Genomic DNA, 26,929 nt, shown 5'->3' on the forward strand with positions numbered 1-26,929 from the left:
CTAGCTTCAGTTTGCGTATTGTCGTATTTTCACGTGCCGTCGCGGGACAGACATTCTACCAAATATTTAGCGTGGCGTTTGATGAAGTATTTTCATCAAATTATGGCGAGCATTCTTTTTAACATTTAATTCGGACATTTATAGTTGCATCAGCGCATTAGACTCTGAACTGCTCTGTTAGGTTGTAGGGATACTTGTGTTTTTTTTTATCAGTGAATTTCAGAATATACTGAACTATTTTGGAAAACCGTTTTTGATTAGAAAGCCCGGACAATCTCCTAATTCCTCAGAGCTATAAGCTGCAGCTATAATAGTATCTCAAATGAAGTGGGCACTAGGATATCTAATTACTGGCTCCATGTTTTATTAAATCACTTTCTGGGTGCCAAGAAGTAAATAGAGAGCCAGTGTTGAGAACGGCGAAAGACAGCATTAACAACATACTAAAAGCCAGAAACTGATTCTACATGCAAGCATTTGTTACAGCAAATTTATTTTTACAAACTCATCCGCCGCCCAACAACAGGGTTGTAGCCTCTACCCGATGTTTTTCAATCTGTATACTGAGCCAGCAGTAAAGGAAACAAAAGAAAAATTTGGAGTAGGTATTAATATCCATGGAGAAGAAATAAAAACTCTGTGGCTCGCAGATGACATTGTAATTCTGCCAGAGACTGCAAAGGACCTGGAAGAGCAGTTGAACGGAATGGACAGTGTCTTGGCGGAGGATGTAAGCAAAACGAGGATAATGGAATGTAGCCGAATTAAATGAGGTGATACTGAGGGAATTAGATTAGGAAATGAGACACTTAAAGTAGTAGATGAGTTCTGCTATTTAGTGAGCAAAATAACTAGTGATGGTAGAAGTAGAGAGGATATAAAATGAAGACTGGCAACGGCAAGGAAACCGTTTCTCAAAAAGAGAAATTTGTTAACATCGAGTATAGATTTTTGTGTCAGGAAGTCTTTTCTGAAAGTATTTGTATGGAGTGTAGCGATTTATGGAAGTGAAACATGGACGATAAATAGTTTAGACAAAAAAAGAATAGAAGCTTTCGAAATGTGGTGCTACAGAAGAATGCTGAAGATTAGATGGGTAGATCACATAACTAATGAGGAGGTATTGAATAGAATTGGGGAGAAGAGCAGTTGGTGGCACAACTTTACAAGAAGAAGGGACCGGTTGGTAGGACATGTTCTGAGGCATCAAGGGATCACAAATTTAGTATTGGATGGCAGCGTGGAGGGTAAAAATCGTAGAGGGCGACCAAGGGATGAATACACTAAACAGATTCAGAAGGATGTGGGCTGCAGTACGTACTGGGAGATGAAGCAGCTTGAACAGGATAGAGTAGGACGGAGAGCTGCATCAAATCAATGTCAGGGCTGAAGACCACAACAACAACAACAATATAATTTATCATATAACACTAGAAAACGCAGTTTCCTCAACGAAAAAAAGGGCAAAACATAAATATATCAAACAAGTATCATCTGTGAACATTCCGATGCTTTCTACTAGATCAGTTATACACATTGTAGGCAGTGAGGTCGAGCCACAGTTCCTTTATACTTTTCGGTTTTTTCACTTACGAGCGACGTGTTGAGTTCTACCTCTAAGGACGTCTCGAATCCAGTCGGAAATCTACTACGATACGCGGTAAGCTCGCACTTTATTCACTAAACGGGAGTGCGGGACAATGTGAAATCCCTTCCTGAAGTCATGGGAGATGCAGTAGTAATCGAAGAGCACATTTGGGTAGACCACGTTACAACACACCATCGGCATCTCTTCATGCTTGAGGTCTTCCCCGATGATGGTTATGGTGGTGGTGACGACGAAGACGACGAAGACCGCGGCGTCGACGACGACGAAGACCGCGGCGTCGACGACGACGAAGACCGCGGCGTCGACGACGACGAAGACCGCGGCGTCGACGACGACGAAGACCGCGGCGTCGACGACGAAGACCGCGGCGTCGACGACGAAGACCGCGGCGTCGACGACGAGGACCGCGGCGTCGACGACGAAGACCGCGACGACGACGACGACGAAGACCGCGACGACGACGACGACGAAGACCACGACGACGACGACGACGAAGACCACGACGACGACGACGACGAAGACGACGACGACGACGACGACGACGAAGACCACGACGACGACGACGACGACGAAGACGACGACGACGAAGACCACGACGACGACGACGACGAAGACCACGACGACGACGACGACGAAGACCACGACGACGACGACGACGAAGACCACGACGACGACGACGACGACGAAGACCACGACGACGACGACGACGAAGACCACGACGACGACGACGACGACGAAGACCACGACGACGACGACGACGACGAAGACCACGACGACGACGACGACGACGACCACGACGACGACGACGACGAAGACCACGACGACGACGACGACGACCACGACGACGACGACGACGACGACCACGACGACGACGACGACGACGACCACGACGACGACGACGAAGACCACGACGACGACGACGAAGACCACGACGACGACGACGAAGACCACGACGACGACGACGAAGACCACGACGACGACGACGAAGACCACGACGACGACGACGAAGACCACGACGACGACGACGAAGACCACGACGACGACGACGAAGACCACGACGACGACGACGAAGACCACGACGACGACGACGAAGACCACGACGACGACGACGAAGACCACGACGACGACGACGAAGACCACGACGACGAAGACCACGACGACGAAGACCACGACGACGAAGACCACGACGACGACGACGAAGACCACGACGACGACGACGACGACGACGAAGACCACGACGACGACGACGAAGACCACGACGACGACGACGAAGACCACGACGACGACGACGAAGAACACGACGACGACGACGAAGAGCACGACGACGACGAAGAACATGACGATCACGAAGACGATATCTTCCGGCAGTGTAGCAGTCGTTGTCACAAGAATCGTGCTACAGTGGTTTAGAAGCATCACAGTGAACTCAGGTTGACTTTTTGGCCACCAAATTCGCCTGATGTGAACACGGGGGAACACTCGCAACGCTATAGCACGGTAGCTGGCGCAACAAACCACCGGCTCCTAATTTAAAGGAATGTGTCGCCTTCGCTTAATCGCCTGGTGTCAGGATTATGCGGAAAACTACCAAGGACTTACCGAATCCATGCTACGGGCAATAGGTGCTATGTTGCCCTCCGAACGTACACCAACACGCTGTTAAGCGGGAAGTCAAAATTTTTTGTCTCATCAACGTGAGTTAGTTAGGTCAGCCAATGTCCCAGCCCGGAAATTCCAGAAAAGTAAATAAATAATGAATGAAATGAAGTATTAAGTTCAAGCGAGGCTTGTCCTTATCCAGTAATATGAGTTACAGAGAAGATTACCAAAATCGTTCTGTTGCAGTACAGCAAGAAAGACGTAGAAGTAAACGGGAAAACTGCGATTGATATGTGACTAAAATGAACATCGTATTCATTGAAGACAAAACAATGCATAGAAAACAACAAAGGACTTGGACACGCAAGAACGAGATACTTTGCAAGTAAATAATATATCCGAAAACGAGTGGTTAGAGTACTTTAAATGTTTATGGACTGATAATGAAGAAGACTCACAAATAAATATCAATACCAATGACTGCATACCTCATAACATGAATAGCAATACGGTGATCCAAGTACCAAAGTACAAATAGTCGTCAAACACTAAAGTTGATTAAATATGTGTTTGATCAACTAATACATGGAGTTCTAAGTATCATAAATGTTTACTGGATGAGTGGAAATGGGCCACACGAGTAGAATGAAGCATTGATACGGCCCATTTAATACAAAGCAGGTAAATCACTATGCCCGAACTATTCTGATACATTCCTGTTACAGACTGTTTGCTAAAATTACAGGTAAGAGATTAATACCAATAGTGGAAGCACGTGTGTTAGAGGTACAACATGGTGTAAGAGATGTAGATCTTGTTCTGGGTGTCTTTTTGCTTTGGCACTAGTAAGAGAGGAAAGAAGAAAATATAAATTACCAACTTCGTATGTTTGTGTATATCGATTATGAAATGGCTACTGGGAAGGTAAAACGAAAAATTCTATTGGAGTAACACCACATCTGATTAAGGCAATTCAGTTATTGTACAACTGCCGTCAAGCAACTGAAATTTTTGTTTGAACCTCATTACCCACTGGTTTCGGTCGTTGACCATCTGCATAGGATATAAGGCAAAAACAAATGTAGTCATCTGTCTTTTTGTTTTATATTCTGCGAAGAAGGTCCACGACCGAAACCGGCTGATAATGAGGTTTAAATTTTAAAAAAATGATAGTTAAAATGCGTTTCTTGAAATAATATAAGAATCCGTAATGTGACGACTGGGACAGGATCCGCCACGTTAATCAAGGAGTTACTCACAGCTGCCCGCTATCCCCCACTCTTTTGAATATTTTCACTGAAACAGCATCATTAATTAATGGGTAATTATATCAAACGAGACCTTAAGGAGTGGTAGTCTTAAGTTCATGAATATGCTGTCAGCTGATGATCAACTTACAATACGAAAATCTGAAGGAAAAATTTGAGTCAAATTGACGCTGAATACAGAATGAATATCGACAGATAAAACAAAAGCAATGGCATTTCATTTCAAGAATTGCAACACGTGAGACCCAACATTGTTATGGAAGGTAAAGCTACTCATCAAGTCGGAGTTTAAATATCCAGCGTGCAATAATAAACTTCCCAAGCCAAATGACGTAGGGATGAAGTTGGCTAGACTGACATTTCGGTGGAACCACACATCGGACAGTAAAACTTAACGTATGAAAAAAAAAAAAAAAAAAAAAAAAACATTAATCAAACTTTACAAGGTTCCGAGGCTTTGTAGCGGGACATTCATTGTTAGGCCATAAATGAAACACCGATATCAGGCAAGAATTAAATGTAGAACTCATTACAGCTGCAACTGAGATATACAGAATGAACTGGAAAGACTATGTCCAACGTATGTCTAATAATAGTGCGATAACTAAATTCTGAAAGTGGCAGGGGTCAAATACAGGGAACGAAAGGCTATTTACAATTTGTACAGAAACCAGATGTCAGTTATAAGAGTCGAGGGGCATGAAAGGGAAGCAGTGGTTGGGAAGGGAGTGAGACAGGGTTGTAGCCTCTCCCCGATGTTATTCAATCTGTATATTGAGCAAGCAGTAAAGGAAACAAAAGAAAAATTCGGTGTAGGTATTAAAATCCATGGAGCAGAAATAAAAACTTTGAGGTTTGCCGATGACATTGTAATTCTGTCAGAGACAGCAAAGGACCTGGAGGAGCAGTTGAACGAAATGGACAGTGTCTTGAAAGGAGGATATAAGATGAACATCAACAAAAGCAAAACGAGGATAATAGAATGTTGTCGAATTAAGTCAGGTGATGCTGAGGGAATTAGATTGGGAAATGAGACACTTAAAGTAGTAAAGGAGTTTTGCTATTTGGAGAGCAAAATAACTGATGGTGGTGGAAGTAGAGAGGATGTAAAATGTAGACTGGCAATGGCAAGGAGAGCGTTTCTGAAGAAGAGAAATTTGTTAACATCGAGTATAGATTTAAGCGTCAGGAAGTCGTTTCTGAAAGTATTTGTATGGAGTGTAGCCATGTATGGAAGTGAAACATGGACGATAAATAGTTTAGACAAGAAGAGAGTAGAAGCTTTCGAAATGTGGTGCTACAGAAGAATGCTGAAGATTAGATAACTAATGAGGAGGTATTGAACAGAATTGGGGAGGAGTTTGTGGCACAACTTGACTAGAAGAAGGGATCGGTTGGTAGGACATATTCTGAGGCATCAAGGGATCACCAATTTAGTACTGGAGGGCAGCGTGGAGGGTAAATACGCTAAGCAGATTCAGAAGGATGCAGGTTGCAGTAGGTACTGGGAGATGATGAAGCTTGCACAGAATAGAGTAGCATGGAGAGCTGCATCAAACCAGTCTCTAGACTGAAGACCGCAACAACAACTAAAGCTGCAGTTCTATACTGAGTGAGTCACGAGGTACACGCATTGAGGAGTGATAGTATTGGTGATTCTGAATACAAAAACTTCAAAAGAACGTACGTCCATTTCTTAACCGCATCTGACATTCAATTGTTTGAAAATAACGGGCGTCAGTCGTAACTCCTTCACCAGCAATCATATGTGAAAACAACCGAAACGACATTAGGCTACGAACTGCTATCTTGACTGACCATCTGAATGCGCACTTAAATTGCGCATGGTATAACGACGCGTCCGTTGAGTAATTTCTTGGCCACCAAGGTCACCCGATGTTACTCCATGAGACTGCTGTCTGTGGGGTTTGGTTAGGAGCGAAGTCTACAGGCGCAGAGGAGGAACATCTCGCTCGTATTTTACATGCGTGTGACCAAGTAAAGGTGGATTCGATCTGGGACAGTTTCGTTTCAGATCGGCAAAACAGCGACTATCTAAAAGAGCTGCAAAATGGATTGGAGTTGACTGTGGAATTTTTTGAATATCTTTTGTGAAGAAATGAAGAAAACTTGTGTCAATATTTCATTTATTATCACCTGCATTTGTCCTGTTCCTCGTTTTCATCACGTTCCTCGGAAACTGTTAAGAATAAGAGATACAATGAGGCTCAAATTGGTTCAAATGGCTCTGAGCACTATGGGACTCAACATCTGAGCCCCCTAGAACTTGGAACTACTTAAACCTAACTAACCTAAGGACGTCGGCCGGCGTGGCCGAGCGTTTCGAGGCGCTATAGTCTGGAACCGCGCTACCGCTACGGTCGCAGGTTCGAATCCTGCCTCGGGCGTAGATGTGTGTGATGTCCTTAGGTTAGTTAGGTTTAAGTAGTTCTAAGTTCTAGGGGACTTATGACCTCAGATGTTAAGTCCCATAGTCCTCAGAGCCATAACCTAAGGACACCACACGCATCCATGCCCGACGCAGGATTCGAACCTGCAACCGTAGCAGTCGCGCTGTTCCGGACTGAAGAGCCTAGAACCGCTCGGCTACTGCGGCCGGCTACAATGTGAGGACAAAAGTCATGGGACAGCGGTATGCATATATGTATACAGATGGCGGGAGAATGGCGACACAAGGCATAAAAGGACTTTGCATAGGCGGAACCGTCTTTTGTACTCAGCTGATTCGTATGAAAAGGTTTCCAACGTGATTATGGGAATTAACAGAGTTTGAACGCCTAATGGTAGCTGGAGCTAGACGCATGGCACGTTCCATTTCTGAAGTCGTTAGGGAATTCAATATTCTGAGATCAACAATGTCAAGAGTGTGTCAGCAGTGCCAAATTTCTGGCATTACCTCTCACCACGGACAACCCAGCAGGCGACGGCCTTCACTTAACGACCGAGAGCAGTGGCGTTTGCATAGAGCTGTCAGTGCGAACAGGTAAGCTACGCCGCATGATATAAGTGCAGAAATCAATGCAGGATGTATGACGAAAGTACCAGCTACGATAGTGAGACGAAATCTGGCGTTAATGGGCTATAGCAGCAGACGACCGACGCGAGTGTCTTTGCTAGTAGTACGACATCGCCTGCAGCGCCTTTTCTGGGCTCTCGACCATATCGGTTGGACCCTAGGTGACTGGAAACCCATTTCAGTTGGTAAGAGCTGATGGTAGGGTTAGTTTGGTGCAGACCCCACGAAGCTATGGATCTCATCTGTCAAAAAGGCACTGTTCAAGATGGTAGTGGCTCCATAATGGTGTCAGCTTTGTTTACATGGAAAGGACTGTGACCTCTGGTCGAACTGAACCCATCACTGATTGTAAAAGGTTCTTGTTGTTGTTGTTGTTGTCTTCAGTCCAGAGACTGGCTTAATGCAGATCTCCATGCTACTCTATCCTGCGCAAGCTTATTCATCTCCCAGTACCTACTGCAACCTAAATCCTTCTGTATCTGTTTAGTGTATTCATCTCTTGGTCTCCCTCTACGATTTTTACCCTCCACGATGCCCTCCAATACTAAATTGGTGATCCCGTGATGCCTCAGAATATGCCCTACCAACCGATCCCTTCTTCTAGTCAAGTTGTGCCACAAATTTCTCTTCTCTCCAATTCTATTCAATAACTCCTCATTACTTATGTGATCTACCCATCTAATCTTCAGCATTCTTCTGTAGCACCACATTTCAAAAGCTTCTATTCTCTTCTTGTCCAAACTATTTATCGTCCATGTTTCACTTCCATACATGGCTACACTCCATACAAATACTTTCAGAAACGACTTCCTGACAAATCTATACTCGATGTTAACAAATTTCTCTTCTTCAGAAACGCTTTCCTTGCCATTGTCAGTCTACGTTTTATATCCTCTCTACTTCGACCATCATCAGTTATTTTGCTCCCCAAATAGCAAAACTCCTTTACTATTTTAATTGTCTCATTTCCTAATCTAATTCCCTCAGCATCGCCCGACTTATCTCGACTACATTCCATTATCCTCGTTTTGCTTTTGTTGATGTTCATCTTATACCCTCCTTTCAAGACACTGTCCATTCCGTTCAACTGCTCTTCCTGGTCCTTTGCTGTCTCGGACAGAATTACAATGTCATCGGCGAACCTCAAAGTTATTATTTCTTCTCCATGGATTTTAATTCCTACTCCGAATTTTTCTTTTGTTTTCTTTACTGCTTGCTCAATATACAGATTGAATAACATCGGCAATAAGCTACAACCCTGTCTCACTCCCTTCCTAACCACTGCTTCCCTTTCATGCCCCTCGACTCTTATAACTGCCATCTGGTTTCTGGAAAAATTGTTAATAGCCTTTCGCTCCCTGTGTTTTATGCCTGCCACCTTCAGAATTTGAAAGAGTATTCCAGTCAACATTGTCAAAAGCTTTTGCTAACTCTACAAATGCTAGAAACGTAGGTTTGCCTTTCCTTAATCTATCTTCTAAGATAAGGCGTAGGTTCAGTTTTGCCTTACGTGTTCCAACATTTCTACGGAATCCAAACTGATCTTCGCCGAGGTCGGCTTCTACCAGTTTTTCCATTCGTATGTAAAGAATTCGTGTTAGTATTTTGCAGCTGTGACTTATTAAACTGATACTTCGGTAATGTACACATCTGTCAAGACCTGCTTTCTTTGGGATTGGAATTATTATATTCTTCTTGAAGTCTGAGGGTATTTCGCCTGTCTCATACATCTTGCTCACTAGATCGTAGAGTATTGTCAGGGCTGGCTCTCCCAAGGCTGTTAGTAGTTCTAATGGAATGTTGTCTACTCCCGGGGCCTTGTTTCGACTTAGGTCTTTCAGTGCTCTTTCAAACTCTTCACGCGGTATCACATCTCCTATTCCATCTTCATCGACATTCTCTTCCATTTCCATAATACTGTCCTCAAGAACATTGCCCTTGTGTAGACCCTCTATATTACGGTTACGTTTACACATCAACGCAGCCTCAATTTGGACCATTCTTAACAGAAGATAAAGAATTTTTTTGACTTCCAAGGCAGCGTTCATACGGAATATGAGACGACTGTGGAAGCTTTGTCTTTGGCTGCCGTCCTGAAGAGACTGGGGTGGAAGGCGATTCCGCACAGGAGAAGCCAGGGGCGCGCGTCCGCGGCTGGCTTCATTAATGTCTGGCCGTCATACGGCTTCGTAGCCGCAGCCGCCGTAACAGGATCCCCGCACACGGCGACGGCGTCTGCGCCCGCGGCTGCGGTGGCAGGTGCAGCGCCTGTGGAGGGCGTCCGAGGCGCCTACGACGCCCACCCTAGGGAGGGGTGGCTAACCAGCGCGCCAGTGCGGAGCTGCGTAACAAGTAAGCTTACGACTCGGAGGGCGCGGAGTCGCGGAACAGCAGGGGAGAGCAAATAGCACTTCTCGCACCGAATGGGACCAGAGATATCGGGGAAAAATTACTCGACACCAAACTCGTCTACGCCTCAGCGTCCTCGGTTAATAATGTCTACAAGTTTCAGTATTGACTGTCGGCAGTTACAATGACATAGTGTAGAATGGGTCATCATCCAGCAAGAAGATATACTGGGTGGTCCATTGATAGTGACCGGGCCAAATATCTCACGAAATAAGCGTCAACTACAAACAACGAAACCAGATGGCGCTATGGTTGGCCCGCTACATGGCACTGTCATAGGTCAAACGGATATCAACAGAGTTTTTTTTTAAATAGAAACCACCATTTTTTATTACATATTCGTGTAGTACGTAAAGAAATATGAATGTTTTAGTTCGACCACTTTTTTCGCTTTGTGATAGATGGCGCTGTAATAGTCACAAACATATGGCTCACAATTTAGACGATGAGTTGGTAACAGGTAGGTTTTTTAATTAAAGTACAGAACGTAGGTACGTTTGAACATTTTATTTTGGTTGTTCCAATGTGATACATGTACCTTTGTGAACTTATTATTTCTAAGAACGCACGCTGTTACAGCGTGATTACCTGTAAATACCACATTAATGCAATAAATGCTCAAAATGATGTCCGTCAACCTCAATGCATTTGGCAACACGTGTAACGACATTCCTCTCAACAGCGAGTAGTTCGCCTTCCGTAACGTTCGTACATGCATTGACAATGCGCTGACACATGTTGTCAGGTGTTCTCGGTGGATCGCAATAGCAAATATCCTTCAAATTTCCCCACAGAAAGAAATCCGGGGACGTCAGATCTGGTGAACGTGCGGGCCATTGGTGCTTCGACGATCAATCTACCTCTCATGAAATATGCTATTCAATACCGCTTCAACCGCACGCGAGCTATGTGCCGGACATCCATCATGTTGGAAGTACATCGCCATTCTGTCATGCAGTGAAACATGTTGTAGTAACATCGGTAGAACATTACGTAGGAAATCAGCATACATTGCACCATTTAGATTGCGATCGATAAAATGGGGGCCAATTATCCTTCCTCCCATAATGCCGCCCCATACATTAACCCGCCAAGGTCGCTGATGTTACACTTGTCGCAGCCATCGTGGATTTTCTGTTGCCCAATAGTGCATATTATGCCGGTTTACGTTACCGCTGTTGGTGAATGACGCTTCGTCGCTAAATAGAACGCGTGCAAAAAATCTGTCATCGTACCGTTGTTTCTCTTGTGCACAGTGGCAGAACTGTACACGACGTTCAAAATCGTCGCCATGCAATTCCTGGTGCATAGCAATATGGTACGGGTGCAATCGATGTTGATGTAGCATTCTGAACACCGACTTCTTTGAGATTCCCGATTCTCGAGCAATTTGTCTGCTACTGAGTGCGGATTAGCCGCGACAGCAGCTAAAACACCTACTTGGGCATCATCATTTGTTGCAGGTCGTGGTTGACGTTCACATGTGGCTAAACACTTCCTGTTTCCTTAAATAACGTAACTATCCGGCGAACGGTCCGGACACGGATGATGTCGTCCAGGATACCGAACAGCATACATAGCACACGCCCGTTTGGCATTTTGATCACAATAGCCATACATCAACATGATATCTTTTCCGCAATTGGTAAACGGTCCATTTTAACACGGGTAATGTATCACGAAGCAAATACCGTCCGTACTGGCGGAATGTTACGTAATACGACGTACTTATACGTTTGTGACTATTACAGCGCCATCTATCACAAAGCGATAAAAGTGGTTCAACTAAAGCATTCATATTTCTTTACGTACTACACAAATATGTAATAAAAATGGGGGTTCCTATTTAAAAAAACGCAGTTGATGTCCGTTTGACCTATGGCAGCGCCATCTAGCGGGCCATCCATAGCGCCATCTGGTTTCCCCCTTCAAGCTAGACAACTTTTGTTCTTTGTAGTATTTTCGTTTGACGCCTTTTTCGTGAGATATTTGGCCCGGCCACGATCAATGAACCACCCTGTATAGGCATTGCCGACCCCAGCGCCTTATTCTGCCTTTTTACCCATCTCTGTATTTCAATTCGCATGCCTATACCAGTTTCTTTGGCGCTTCAGTGTATCTTCTTTAAGCCCTTATTCAATCCGTGGCGTCAATTATAACCGGCAATCAGAGGGATTATTGCTGCTTGAAAGTTTTCCCGGATCACAATATTCCAGCAATGAAGCCATTTCCGTGTACTGCGAAGTTTTGCTCCCGTATTTCTGTTTCCAAATCCCTTGTTTCCGTATTGCCTCCTCGTGCGTTGTTGATATCAATGCTAATTGCTTGTTAATAATTTACGGATCAGAGAAATATTCAGCTGCCAATTAAAGCATAAATACTGTGAACGCCGCTTCGCCCGCAGTAGTTCCACTCGGGAGCATGGGCGGTCTCTTATGACGCTGAAGATCTGTCTGGCGCTGACGTCACGGCTCGATGGCGATGCTCCGGCCTTTAATATCTTCGCCTCGCCTCTCGGTTCTCTTCCCACTACGCCAGCAGCAATCTCAGACTTGCTTAAAAGACAATGCCGGAAACTTCCTTTTACTCCGACGTTCCCCGCGCCACAGACTCACTCTGTGTTCTGCGACTGCACCCCCTGTTTCTGTGTTATTTTATCCACCCACAGCTCGTCGTAGTCTGTAGATAGCGCTGCTGCTGTCCACCCTGACAATATTTACAGCCTGTTGCTCAGCTGCTGATCGTCCATCAGCTGGATTTTGTCTGACTTGATGACACACTGAGATACAATTTCATACACTATCTGATGAAAAGTAACCAGCGGTCTCCACGTAATGCTGAATTGACCACTACATGTCATGAGAGGCGGTCCCGCCAATGTGAAAAGAGGGATGGGGCGGCACCTGTGTAACAAACTTTCAGGAAACACGTAGAGGAAGAAAACATTTTATACGGTTTTCAGTCGGGAAACACCTTACTTCCGTGATAGAGCTTAATTTCATAACAAGGGGGCCTAATAAACAGTCATCAACAATGCCGGACCAAACGCTGAAAGAATACCTTTGTTGGAGGCGTGATTGCACAGTTTCGAAAGAATTCTCGACGGCCCATACGTGCTGATTGTGAAAATTTACCGTCTGGTCACGTTGAAAAGGAGCTTCGTCCGTGAACAGCAGATTTGCACCAAAGTGACGGTTGACACAGCGTCGAATGGACCATTGGCGTAAGAGTACCTGTGCAGGAAAATCAACTGCTGATAATGCCTGCACACGCTGTACGTGGTACGATTACAACAGTTTCTCATGTAGCACTCTCCAGACACTCATTAAGTTACCATTGCTCGTTGCTGCCAATTGTCGTTCGCTGACACCAGGGTAGTCGTCAACTGTACGAGGATGTTGCTCCTACAGTTGAGGTTTCCTCGCTCAGTCGCGACGAGTAGTAGTCATCAACAGTCCAATGTCGGTGTTGACGGGCTCAGGCCAGGCGTGAAGCTCTGTGTCGTTGCATTCATCAAGGGTACACGAGTGGGCCTTCGGCTCCAAAACCCCATATCAATGAGGTTTCGTTGAATGGTTCGCACGCTGACACTTCTTGACGGCCCAGCATTGAAACCTGCAGCAATTTGCGGAAGGGTTGAATTTCTGTCACGTTGAACGATTCTCTACGGTCGTCGTTGGTCCCATTCTTGCAGGATCTTTTTCCGGCCGCAGTGATGTCGGAGATTTGATGTTTTACCGGATTCCTGACATTCACGGCACACTCGTGAAATGATCGTACGGGGAAATCCCCAATTCATCGCTACCTGGGAGACACTGTGTCCTATCGCTCGTGCGCCGACTATGACACCACGTTCAAACTCACGTAAATCTTGATAACATGTCATTACAGCTGTAGTAACCCATCTAACAACTGCATCAGATACTTCTTGTCTCATACGGCCGTTGTCGACCACACCGAGGTATTCTGCCTGTTTACATATCTCTGTATTTGAATACGCATGCCTTTATCAGTTTCCTTGGCGCTTCAATGTAAGAGAGCAGTGTGCTTGCAGGAAATATTCCGAGTATACCAGAACTACCCTCCCCTTTCCCCCTTTTTTTTAGGCCATTGTTTCATTTGTGGTTTATCTTTGGGAGTATTGGCTGTTGCTGCACTACCTTGTAAGTCCGGATTTGTGTAATTTCACTTCTATATTCACTGAATATGTATAAGAGAGAAACTGAATGGCCCATCTTGGGAATGACGACCTCGGTCAAGAATAACTTTCTACTTTCACTACAACTGCATACCCGTGGCGTTCCCTATGGCAGTTCGTCGACATGTCTCTGACGCTCTTTCCGTTGTCTACACAAACCATCGAATATCTTCCGAGGGGCTCTTTTAGATGGTTAATAACCATTCAAAAGCGAATATAGCACAAAATACAGTATTTTTATTCAAGACAACCAGTTTCAACAGTCTTAGCTGTTATCTTCAGGTCTTAAACATTTTCTGTAGTTTTACGTTATCTCAGGTGGGTAAAACATTATAAACGTTTGTCATCCCTAAAATACTTGAAAACACACAGAATCTGTCCAAAAGGCCTTGTCCATATACATATTGCTTGCAGATGTTTGTTACTTGATACAAATATGGCACACAAAAGCACTTCTGTTTGCCTGCGCCGGGCGCAAACAAAACATTTCAAATCCACTTTAAACGGGGTGCAAGGTACAACTGACAAGTATTATTGCATAGATAATGTTATCAGAGGTAAGATCTTGCCTTTTGAACGGTTTTTAACAATTAAAACAGATCGCTCTTCAGTACTCTCAAATGAGAAAATTAAACCACAGTGTGCTCTTTTAGATATCGTGGGAATCATTCGAATACATTAATCGAGACAACGGGAAAGTTAAATCAGAGTGGGTCGACACAAATATGAATATCGCTCCATGGAATACGAGCTGAGAGTCTTAGTGAACTACGAAATCCTGTCATAAGATTAGTAAAGGAGAAGGAAAACACTGATGAGCATCACATGAATACTTATGTTCGCACTCTCCGTCCCTTACCGGACAAACTAGCGTTTCCTGCCGAATGGTCGCCTAGTTGCAGGCGTTTCCTCTTGTAACTTCTAGCGCCGCTGGATGACTTCCTGTCCTCAATTTGTTTCTCAAGACACGAACTATTAGCCCTTCGTTACACCCAGTATATAAATGATCTTTGCAGACAAAGCCTGTAGAAGATGAGGGTGTTCTTCGCAGACAACGAAGTTGTGTACGTGAGGGGAGGGGGGGGATGATGGTTCTGGCGGTGGTGGGGCTGTAACAAGGGAAGGAACTTGTTTGCAAGTGCAGAAAGGTTTACATAACATCATTGCCTGGTGTAAAGGAAACCTCCCTGATAGCCATGCACGCTAAGCCCTGCTTCCGGAACGGGGAGATGCACCAGCCCAGGATAGAAACGGTCCAATGGATTAACGTTCTGGCTCAGTGTGCCGGCCAAGCCGGATGTGGTTCTTAGACGGTTTCCCATATCCCTCTAGGTGAATACGGGAGAGCTACCAAATTTCCGTCTAAGTTGCGCCATTTGCCAACATTTAAGAGGCATTCGTTTACTTTCACATGAATAACACTACACACAGTTGGGTGCGTATATTGTGTCCAAGGGGCGAAGGGGGGGGGGCAGTAATGTGGTGGCGCAAGAACAGCAAAGGAAGAAAGAAGAATTCCTGGAATAAAGACTGGCCACTGGTCTTAAACGTAAATAAAGGTAATGTGTGTAAAGGGACGGAAAGATGCGATAAAATTTGAGAAGGCCATCGGGAGTCATTTACTAAAATAGACTCAATCTTCAAGTATCTAGGAGTTCCTTTTCGTAACAATTTAAGGTAGGAACGACTACACAAATTTAGCCGTGGAGAAGACAGATGCCAGATACAGATTTACTGGAAGAATCCTAAGAAAGTGCAATTCATAGACGATAGAGATCGTATATAAAATGCTTGTTCGTTGAATTCATGAATGCTGTTCTTCAGACTGGAGCCAACGATTACCTGACGTGATTAACGGGAGTGACAGGAAGAGAGCTAAGAAAATCTGGTTTGACATGGGTCCAGTCATAGGAGGACTGTTTGAAAAGTAAGGTCCTATAGGTCGTGAAACGGAAACCACTGTGAAAATCCCATGAAGCTTTGCACAGGTGTGTCGGCCAGTGTTTCTAGTATGCCTGTCGATCGCTTCACGTCGCTCTTTTCGTAACTTTTTAACGCCAAAGGATAATTTAACATCAAGAAATTTGTGCTACAAAAGTTGTTTCTGATGTGAAAAACAAGAGAAAACCATGACAAAATGTAGCGTAGTAATGTATTGTAATTACTTCGTAATACATTTAAATATGTACAAAAAGAAACATGTATTATAGGCCACTGAAGATGCTTCATAAATAAAACAAGCGGAATCCGTATGGCCAAAAACAAACCACATTTCGATGTAACTCTTCAGGCTTTCCCGGCGATCTAATGACATCTTGGGTTGTCGGGTGTTCTGCCGGATATCAGCGTCGTACTTGCACGATATTTCGCTCACGTAGCTCGTAACCTTCATCAGGTGCGACCTGAGACTGCTCCTCGAGTGGACCTGGTCCAGTATTTATGCCTATGGCCTTCCCCCTCCACCAACGGCTGCAGCCGCTTCCTCTGTGGTCCGCGCCCATTCCCTGCGACCTGCTGGAGCGTTGCTGCTCCGTTTTCCGTCCGCGGAAAACGGAAAATCTGGCGCAATGTCCACGATGCTAAAATAAGATAAACCTGTGGTTATAGAGAGTATCAGTAGTCTTTACTCCCGATACCATTTGCGAATGTGACTGGAAAGGAGGGGAGAGGCTGACAGAAATGCAGCACACCCTCCACCACGTAACATACAGTCGCTTGTGGAGTACAGATGTTTGAAATAACTCCCTTCGGCATTTGCTACATAACAAGTAGTAGAAGAATAGGGTGTCACCAAAGCCCTCACCGAACAATGAAACAACACCGAAGCAGATAAGGGCGGTGTTATTAAACGTCCCAGTCGCATCGGCGCAACAAAATGGAAACGGACCGGCGGATGCGTTTAACGAAAAGATGAGATCGTTTCGAAAATAACCGAAAGCGCACACTCCCTCCCGGTACTCGACAAAAAATAAGATAAAAAAGAATCAGTCCCCGGGTCGGTATTATTACTAATTTGGACGCCCCCGGGCGTATCTACGCACCCCGTATGCAGCCGAGCGTGCGCGCTCGCCCTGCGCTGGTGTGTGTGTGCAGCCCCCATGCCACCCACGCCCACCACATGGAGCCCGCCCCCCGACCCCATCGCGTCATGGCGCGCTCGATAGCACGCGAGCCGTACCCAGCGGCGCGGACGCGATCCCATTATCGCGGCCGGCTGATGACAGCGGACAAAATTACCGCCGCTATATGTATTTTACAGCTCGCCAATTCGGGCTGTGATTGAAAATGTTTCGGGGGGCGCTCGACAGGGGAAAAGGGCATCGCCTGCTGGGCTAGAATTGGCGGGGAACCTAAGGGCTCGTACCCGGATTAAGTCTATCGCCTGTTCTGTCGCTTCTACCTAAATCTACACCTACATACATGAATTCAACAATTTAGAGTACTGTGCATAGTGGAGAGTACTTCGTACCAGTTATAACGCTCCCGTCTGCTACTGCTATACCATAACCTTAAACTAGGAGGCAGGTCGTGAAATATAGTTATCTAGTAAAAACAATTATGGTATAAAGCAACAGAGCAGTGTTACCCTCTGAGAGGAATTTTACTAGGTTGACCGTGCTGTACCTAACGGGACTGGCTTATCGAAAATGAAAGTCAGAATTACGTAAATATTTGAACAGTACGAACAAAATTTTGCCTATCTGTACTATTCAACTGATAAAGAAAACGGTCGGCAGCCTAACTAGGCAAGAGAATGATTAACATTCTCGTATAAGAAAATAGTTATTAGTAATTTTAACGAATAAACACAACCTATACTTTGTCACACCCGAGTGCAATGAACTCTGACACATACATATGTTTACGGTAAGATTGAAACTAACAGTTAGAACAGCAGAAACTATTTGCAAAATTATAAGAGATACCGAAACACCCTATTACTTTCAGGCTTTAAAGAAATTATGGTTTTTTATAATTAGTGGTCTTTCCGTTACTAATTACCCAGCATTAATACAGTAGACAAACTGTGGATCCTGTTATATTATTAATATGCACTTCCTATACACAAGAGAAACATACACTTAGCAAACATGAGTACATAACGTTTCACAACTGCAGTTTTCCATTTTTACTACAGTGAAACACAAAATTAACATATACGTAAGATACTGACTCACCTTCTGCGATTTACAACAGGCAGTAATGTGATCATTCACTAAGCAAAACTTTATAAGCCTCAATCTTAAGAACTTTTAATTTTGAAGTAGGCAACAACACATTAATAAGCAGTTTTACTAGGAAAATAATTTTCAGCAAGCATCATTAACTTTAACCCACTCTCTTGCCACATTAACTTTAACTTTCTTTTTACTATGTTCAAAAGGCATCAATTGGCAAAACTCTAGGTTTTAATTTCTTTCAGTAAGGACACTCGGAAATCACTTTAGTTCAAACGGAGAGGAACCTGAGAGGTGTTATGATGAGGAGAAAAATCAAGGTTGGTGTATAAATTCAGATATAAATTACCTTATATTTGAACACACTAACACATCCATTAAGCTGATCCTTCACTGTACATCATTATAGCATTCTGATGCAATGATTGCGCATTGTGGTGGCAACTGCATGTTGGTAGGTGGAATTGCAGACAGAATTGCTGGACTCTGTCATTTCTTGGTGACGAGGATGAATACCAATTCCAGAATAGTTCCAGCTATTTATCCATCCATCCGAGGCATTGGAAAGAAGCAGAAAAAGCCTCTCTCGGAACCAGCACTACGCAACTTTTGCGTGGCAGTTCACAGTTTGGTAGCTCGTCTCCGACTCGTAGCTCGTCCACGACTGGTAGCTCGTCCCCGACTGACTATCAGTTCCACCTTTTCTACATAGGCCAGCCACAATTTGCGCACGCTACACAGTTCCGTTCCCGAGGGGAACCACAACAACTTTTACATACACAATAACTAAGAACCCTAAGTGAGGATCAGCAGTTTACATAACAGCAACCAAATGCATTAAATAAAACAGAACATTTGCACATATTGACATTTCTACAGAAAATTATTCACACAAAATTACAATTATATATAGTAAGTTTTGTTCCCTCCATATGGGACAAAGCATTTAAACGCAGATATACTACATCGCATAGATTCAGACCATGACTCAAAGATTTTACAAAGAAAGGAGTATTCAGTTTTGTGTTATCTATTCAAACACATTTACAGAAGCACAGCAATGTAACATTAAATGAAACAAAAGCAAAATAAATCAGTACAGCATTAGAGCTATGGTGTTACACAGTGTTAGCGATTTTATGTCCTATACCTTCCGTGCATTTCCCGTGGGAAATAAGACCATCTGACGAGGGACGTTCAATAAGTAATGCAACACAAATTTCTTTCCTCCGCCAGTTTCGGTTGAAAAATTTCTTGTGGGACATCGTGGAATAATCCCGCTTCGGCCACTATAGGTTCGTGAAGTTCGGACTGGTGGCGGCGCTACATGTAACCTACAAAATGGCGTTTGTAACGAAGATGCGTTCCAAGCAGAGAGCTCTCACTGCGTTTCTTTTGGCGGCAAATCAGAGCATCGCCGATATTCATAGGCGCTTGCAGAATGTCTACGAAAACCTGGCAGCGAACGAAAGCACGGTGAGTCGTTGAGCGAGGCATCTGTCATCATCGCAACAATGTCGTCCAAAAATGACCGCTCTCCATCGTGCCTGCCGGCCGCACACATGTGAGACTCCTACAATGCTGGAACGTGTGGACACTCTCATTCGAGGATAACTTTGCTGCTGAACTGGACGTCTTTGCTGGTAGCGCTGAGACACTCGGCCACTAATTGCGGTACTCAAAGATGTGTGCCTGCTCGGTTTCTCGCCGCCTAAAAGAAGAGCCTCGCCGCCTAAAAGAAGAGCACAAAAAGGAAAGAATGCAAACAATCCTGTCGGAGGAACATCCGCAGCCGAGTATAATACCAGAGGCTGAAAATACCGCTACAGTTGTAAGGTTCTTTTATTTAGGACGCGACCGGCTTCGGGCTCTCATACGCCCATCTTCAGGTGTCGCAACTTGGTGCTGTGACTCCGAGCGCGGCGGTGGACGAGTACCAGACGGGAGTACAAAACAACCAGTGAGCGCAGAACATGGAGTAAAATTCGAAGCTAGTCGCCTAATATAAATACTGGACAGAACCGTCAATAAACGCTTTAAGAAATTTAATGACTCTGGTCTTCTCCTCGGTTGCAACGCACAAGTCTGTGTACCCGAAAACAGCTCAGCAAACCTCAATCGATTGTTCGTCCTCATCCACCCTACAGGCCGGATCTCTCATCTTCCGCCTTTCGTCTGTTTGGCCCAATGAAGGATACTACCCTCCGCGGGACGCAGTATGTGGATAGTGGCGAGGTTATTGAGGCAACAAGACCAGTGGAGTGGTACTATGCGAGCACACAGGCACTCCCGGTAAGGTAGGGTAAGGCCGTCGCATTGAACGGATGTTATGTTGAAAAATAATGTTGTGTAGCCAGAAGAGTGGGTAATAATATCATGTACTGGAATCTTGAATAAAACCAACCTCATCTAAGAAAAAAAGTGTTTACTTACTGCACGGCCCTCGTCGTTGTTGTGGTCTTCAGTCCTGAGACTGGTTTGATGCAGCTCTCCATGCTACTCTATCCTGTGCAAGATTCTTCATCTCCCAGTACTTACTGCAACCTACATTGTAGGGAAGCAGCCTACTCACGCCTTATAGAATTCTCATCAGTCTTTCCATTGTGTGCCAGCCTAGCTCTGACGTCATAAATGTTGCGCAATACTTTAAAAATCAAGTAAATAACCTGAAACGGTTCTAGCATGTCAGGAGTAATACTAAATTAATGTGTGTTGAATGTCAGTTCGATAACTTTAAACATTTTCGAAATTTGGACGTTTTTCTGTAAAAATCATTGGCGCAACAGAAAAGAGCTAGAGACTTAAAATTTTATATTTAGATTCCTTTTTCATAATAATTTAGTAGAAACAGTATTCTGGATCTAACAAATTAAAATTTTAGTTCAAATTCAATATTTTCTGGTTTTTGTCTTAAAAATTAAGGAAGCAAGATAGATTAAGTAGGCTAATAAATAAGGCTAGGATGTTGATATACACTCCTGGAAATGGAAAAAAGAACACATTGACACCGGTGTGTCAGACCCACCATACTTGCTCCGGACACTGCGAGAGGGCTGTACAAGCAATGATCACACGCACGGCACAGCGGACACACCAGGAACCGCGGTGTTGGCCGTCGAATGGCGCTAGCTGCGCAGCATTTGTGCACCGCCGCCGTCAGTGTCAGCCAGTTTGCCGTGGCATACGGAGCTCCATCGCAGTCTTTAACACTGGTAGCATGCCGCGACAGCGTGGACGTGAACCGTATGTGCAGTTGACGGACTTTGAGCGAGGGCGTATAGTGGGCATGCGGGAGGCCGGGTGGACGTACCGCCGAATTGCTCAACACGTGGGGCGTGAGGTCTCCACAGTACATCGATGTTGTCGCCAGTGGTCGGCGGAAGGTGCACGTGCCCGTCGACCTGGGACCGGACCGCAGCGACACAGGGATGCACGCCAAGACCGTAGGATCCTACGCAGTGCCGTAGGGGACCGCACCGCCACTTCCCAGCAAATTAGGGACACTGTTGCTCCTGGGGTATCGGCGAGGACCATTCGCAACCGTCTCCATGAAGCTGGGCTACGCTCCCGCACACCGTTAGGCCGTCTTCCGCTCACGCCCCAACATCGTGCAGCCCGCCTCCAGTGGTGTCGCGACAGGCGTGAATGGAGGGACGAATGGAGACGTGTCGTCTTCAGCGATGAGAGTCGCTTCTGCCTTGGTGCCAATGATGGTCGTATGCGTGTTTGGCGCCGTGCAGGTGAGCGCCACAATCAGGACTGCATACGACCGAGGCACACAGGGCCAACACCCGGCATCATGGTGTGGGGAGCGATCTCCTACACTGGCCGTACACCACTGGTGATCGTCGAGGGGACACTGAATAGTGCACGGTACATCCAAACCGTCATCGAACCCATCGTTCTACCATTCCTAGACCGGCAAGGGAACTTGCTGTTCCAACAGGACAATGCACGTCCGCATGTATCCCGTGCCACCCAACGTGCTCTAGAAGGTGTAAGTCAACTACCCTCGCCAGCAAGATCTCCGGATCTGTCCCCCATTGAGCATGTTTGGGACTGGATGAAGCGTCGTCTCACGCGGTCTGCACGACCAGCACGAACGCTGGTCCAACTGAGGCGCCAGGTGGAAATGGCATGGCAAGCCGTTCCACAGGACTACATCCAGTATCTCTACGATCGTCTCCATGGGAGAATAGCAGCCTGCATTGCTGCGAAAGGTGGATATACACTGTACTAGTGCCGACATTGTGCATGCTCTGTTGCCTGTGTCAATGTGCCTGTGGTTCTGTCAGTGTGATCATGTGATGTATCTGACCCCAGGAATGTGTCAATAAAGTTTCCCCTTCCCGGGACAATGAATTCACGGTGTTCTTATTTCAATTTCCAGGAGTGTATAAGTAGAATGGAGATCCGCTATAATCATAAAGATGTGAGAAGTTTCAATTGAATAACTATAAAACTATGGCGATAGCGTATCTCCAAAGGGCAAGTTCAGAGCTCGTCTACTGCGTGTAGTGTAATTAAATTAATTCTCTCGCCCAATATAATTGACTTAGCCACGTCAGACTTTTATTATGATTACTTATCCGTGTGCTGATTGCACATTTCAATTGAGATCTTCATCGACCATCAGCAAAGGATGATTTACTGAATAACTTAAAGTGGTGCATTACTAGCCCAGAGGCTAGTCGGTAGAGCCGATTTGATCAGGCGTTCCCTTAGCCGTCCGCACCGCGGCTTTATATATAAGAACGCTGCGCGAGAGAGTAAGGCCCCAGTTCTCTCCAGATGCTGAATAGCACACAACCTGTGTCGGGAGTCGCGTCGGTATCATTGCTATAAACAGCCTCGGATGGCGTATGAAGTTACTCGGGATACGCGTAACCATGAAATCGTTTTCGAGTGAAGTGTAAATTCTGGGATGACTTTAATGATATATCTTCAGTTTGCGTATGTCGTATTTTCACGTGCCTTCGCGGGACAGACATTCTACCACTATTTAGTGTGGCGTTTGATGAACATTATCATCAAATTATGGCGAGCATTCATTTAAACATTTAATTTGGGCAGTTATAGTTGCATCAGCGCATTAGACTCTGAACTGCTCTGTTAGGTTTTGTGGATTTTTTTCATCTGTGACTTTCAGAATACGGAGAACTACTTTTTACGATCGTTTTTTATTATGAATCCCAGACAATCTCCTAATTCCTCAGAGCTATAAGCTGTAGCTGTAAGTGTATTTCTCAGATGAGGTGGGCACTAGGAATTCTAATTACAGGCTTCACGTTTTGCTAATCACGTTCTGGTTGCCAAAATTGTAGTTAGAGAGCCAGTGTTGAGAACGGCAAAACAACAGCATAAATAATAGGAACATTTTAAAACAACAATTAATTCCACCAGCCGCCCCACATATGGTTAAACGGCCGGTAAATGCATCTTTTCTACATAACATTCTACATATATTAACACAATAATTCTACCCGCCGCCCCACAACATCCTTCTGAATCTGCTTAGTATATACAGGTCTTGGTCTCCCTCTACGATCTTTACCCTCCACGCTGCCCTCCAGTACTAAATTGGTGATCCCTTGATGCCTCAGAACATGTCCTACCAACCGATGCCTTCTTCTAGTAACGTTGTGCCACAAACTTCTCTTCTCCCCAATCCTATTCAATACCTCATCATTAGTTATATGATCTACCAATCTAATCTTCAGCATTCTTCTGTAGCACCACATTTCGAAAGCTTCTATTCTCTTCTTGTCCAAAATATTTATCGTCCATGTTTCACTTCCATACATCTACATCTACATCTACATCTATACTCTGCGAGCCACCTTACGGTGTGTGGCGGAGGGTACTTATTGTACCACTATCTGATCCCCCCTTCCCTACACTCCATACAAATACTTTCAGAAACGACTTCCTGACACTTAAATCTATACTCGATGTTAACAAATTTCTCTTCTTCAGAAACGCTTTCCTTGCCACTGCCAGTCTACATTTTATATCCTCTCTACTTCGACCATCATCAGTTATTTTGCTCCCCAAATTGCAAAACTCCTTTACTACTTTAAGTGTCTTATTTCCTAATCTAATTCCCTCGGCATCACGCGACTTAATTCGACTACATTCCATTATCCTAGTTTTGCTTTTGTTGATGTTCATTTTATACCCTCCTTTCAAGACACTGTCCATTCCGTTCAACTGTTCTTCCAAGTCCTTTGCTGTCTCTGTCAGAACTACAATGTCATCAGCGAACCCCAAAGTTTTTATTTCTTCTCCGTGGATTTTAATACCTACTCCGAATTTTTCTTTTGTTTCCTTTATTGCTTGCTCAATATACAGATTGAATAACATCGGGGAGAGGCTACAACCCTGTCTCACTCCCTTCCAAACCACTGCTTCCCTATCATGCCCCTCGACTCTTATAACAGCTATCTGGTTTCTGTACAACCTGTAAATAGCGTTTCTCTCCTTCTTTTTTACCCCTGCCGCCAACAGAATTTGAAAGAGAGTATTCCAATCAACATTGTCAATAGCTTTTTCTAAGACTACAAATGCTAGAAACGTAGGTTTGCCTTTTCTTAATCTTTCTTCTACGATAAGTCGTAAGGTCAGTATTGCCTCACGTGTTCCAACATTTCTACGGTATCCAAACTGATCTTTCCCGAGGTCGGCTTCTACCAGTTTTTCCATTCGTCTGTAAAGAAATCGCGTTAGTATTTTGCAGCTGTGACTTATTAAACTGATACTTCGGTAATTTTCACATCTGTCAGCACCTGCGTTATTTGGGATTGGAATTACTACATTCTTCTTGAAGTCTGAGGGTATTTCGCCTGTATCATACATCTTGCTCACCAGATTTTAGAGTTTTGTCAGGACTTGCTCTCCCAAGGCCGTCAGTAGTTCTAATGGAATGTTGTCTACTCCGGGGGCCTTGTTTCGACTCAGGTCTTTCAGTGCTCTGTCAAACCCTTCACGCAGTATCGTATCTCCCATTTCATCATTATTTATATCCTCTTCCATTTCAATAATATTGTCCTCAAGTACATGGCCCTTGTATAGACCCTCTATATACTCCTTCCACCTTTCTGTTTTCCCTTCTTTGCTTAGAACTGGGTTTCCATCTGAGCTCTTGATATTCATACAAGTGGCTCTATTTTCTCCAAAGGTCTCTTTAATTTAATAAAATCTCATAGATCTGTAATCTTCCAGCCAATAAAAGAGACGAAGAGTCGTGCTTTGTTTTAAAACATTTAGCACCTCTATAAGTTTTATCTTTGTCCTATGCTGAAGAATTGTTTAGGAGGGCTTAAAAATGGCCGCACATTGGGAGAAGGTGCAGTACGTCATCTCGTATGCAGAATTCAAAGGCGTGGCAACGTTACTGAGTAATTATCGACACCAGTATGAGACGACACCATCGGCAAGGCCAAGCATAACGAGGTGGTTCAAAAAGTTTGAAGAGACAGGCAGTAGCAAAGACCTTCCTCGAAGTGGATGTCACCGCCTGTACCTGTGGCTCGTGTTGACAGGGTGCAAGGTACATTTCAACGCAGCCGCCAGAAGTTAATTCGCCGTGCTTAGTGGAAATCTTACGAAACAAGAACAACTTTCCATTAAGTAGCGTACATAGTGCAAATGGTCCAAGAATTGCTGCGAAACGATCGTCATGTGCGGCGCGTGTGTTCCAAGCTGGTCTCTTTGCATGCTAACAATGACTACCTCAAAAAATTGCCTGTTTTTAGATGATGCAACTTTCCACATTTCTGGACATGTGGATCGCCACGACATTAGAACTTGGGCCTCGAATACCCATACAGTAATTGTGAACACATCCGTGATACCCTGTTACTTTATGCTTGGCGTGTACCAGTCCACGATAAGGTGACAGGTAAGTTTTTCTTCGTAGAGAAAACGGTAACGCGAAATGTTTAGGCACCTGTACATGGTCGAACAGTTCCTGCTACGAATGTTCGAAGCAAGAACCGTCCATCTTTCAACCTGGTGGTGCACCCCCACACTGATATCTGAACATGCGTCATATTCTGAATGACCCATTTCCTGAGTGGTGGACGGCTCGCGGTGGTGCCATTTCATAGCACACGCGGTATCCCGATGTCACTCTATTGGACTTCAATACAACCCTGTCGGTTTATAATCCGCCTTACTTCGAATATAACACTCGAGCTTTCGAAAGCTGTCTCCACCATCGTCATTAGTAGTTAAAATTAAACTCAGTTACGTGGCGTTGTGTCAAGAATAACCTATACGCAGTACCAGTCTATGACAATGCTATTATGTAAACTGAAGGTGGAGAGTGACGGGGAGAGGAAGACAGGAATGGTAAGGAATTCATGATGTCAGCTGCACTCCGACTTTATTCAGAGTGAGCTGTGACGAGTGAAAATGTGTGCCGGGCCGGGCAAACTGGGGATCTCTTGCTTCCTAGGCAGTTGCCTTAACGGGACGGCAACCGGGCCCAGTGTTTATCCCAATTGCCCCGACTATTTCGGTACCGCCCTCGGCCGATCCACATTTCCCTCTGGTATCACCTATCCGAAGTCCCCGTCCATGTTCCCCTCGGCCACTACTCTGAGACATGACTGTTCACTCAAACTGAAG

The 26,929-nt window shown here is 44.8% G+C and overlaps 1 protein-coding gene across 1 annotated transcript in view; it reads left to right on the forward strand.

Moving 5' to 3' along the window:
• Positions 1 to 1,795: 1,795 nt before the first annotated feature.
• Positions 1,796 to 26,929, forward strand: part of LOC124712069 (protein PFC0760c-like) — a 77,122-nt gene continuing 51,988 nt past the window's right edge. Inside the window, exon 1 of the mRNA XM_047242363.1 lies at positions 1,796 to 2,976. Coding sequence (XP_047098319.1) covers positions 1,796 to 2,976 — 1,181 coding nt within the window. The remainder of the gene's footprint in view (positions 2,977 to 26,929) is intronic.

The sequence above is a fragment of the Schistocerca piceifrons genome, chromosome 8 (assembly GCF_021461385.2).
Source record: "Schistocerca piceifrons isolate TAMUIC-IGC-003096 chromosome 8, iqSchPice1.1, whole genome shotgun sequence".
In the NCBI taxonomy this organism is placed as follows: Eukaryota; Metazoa; Arthropoda; class Insecta; order Orthoptera; family Acrididae; genus Schistocerca; species Schistocerca piceifrons.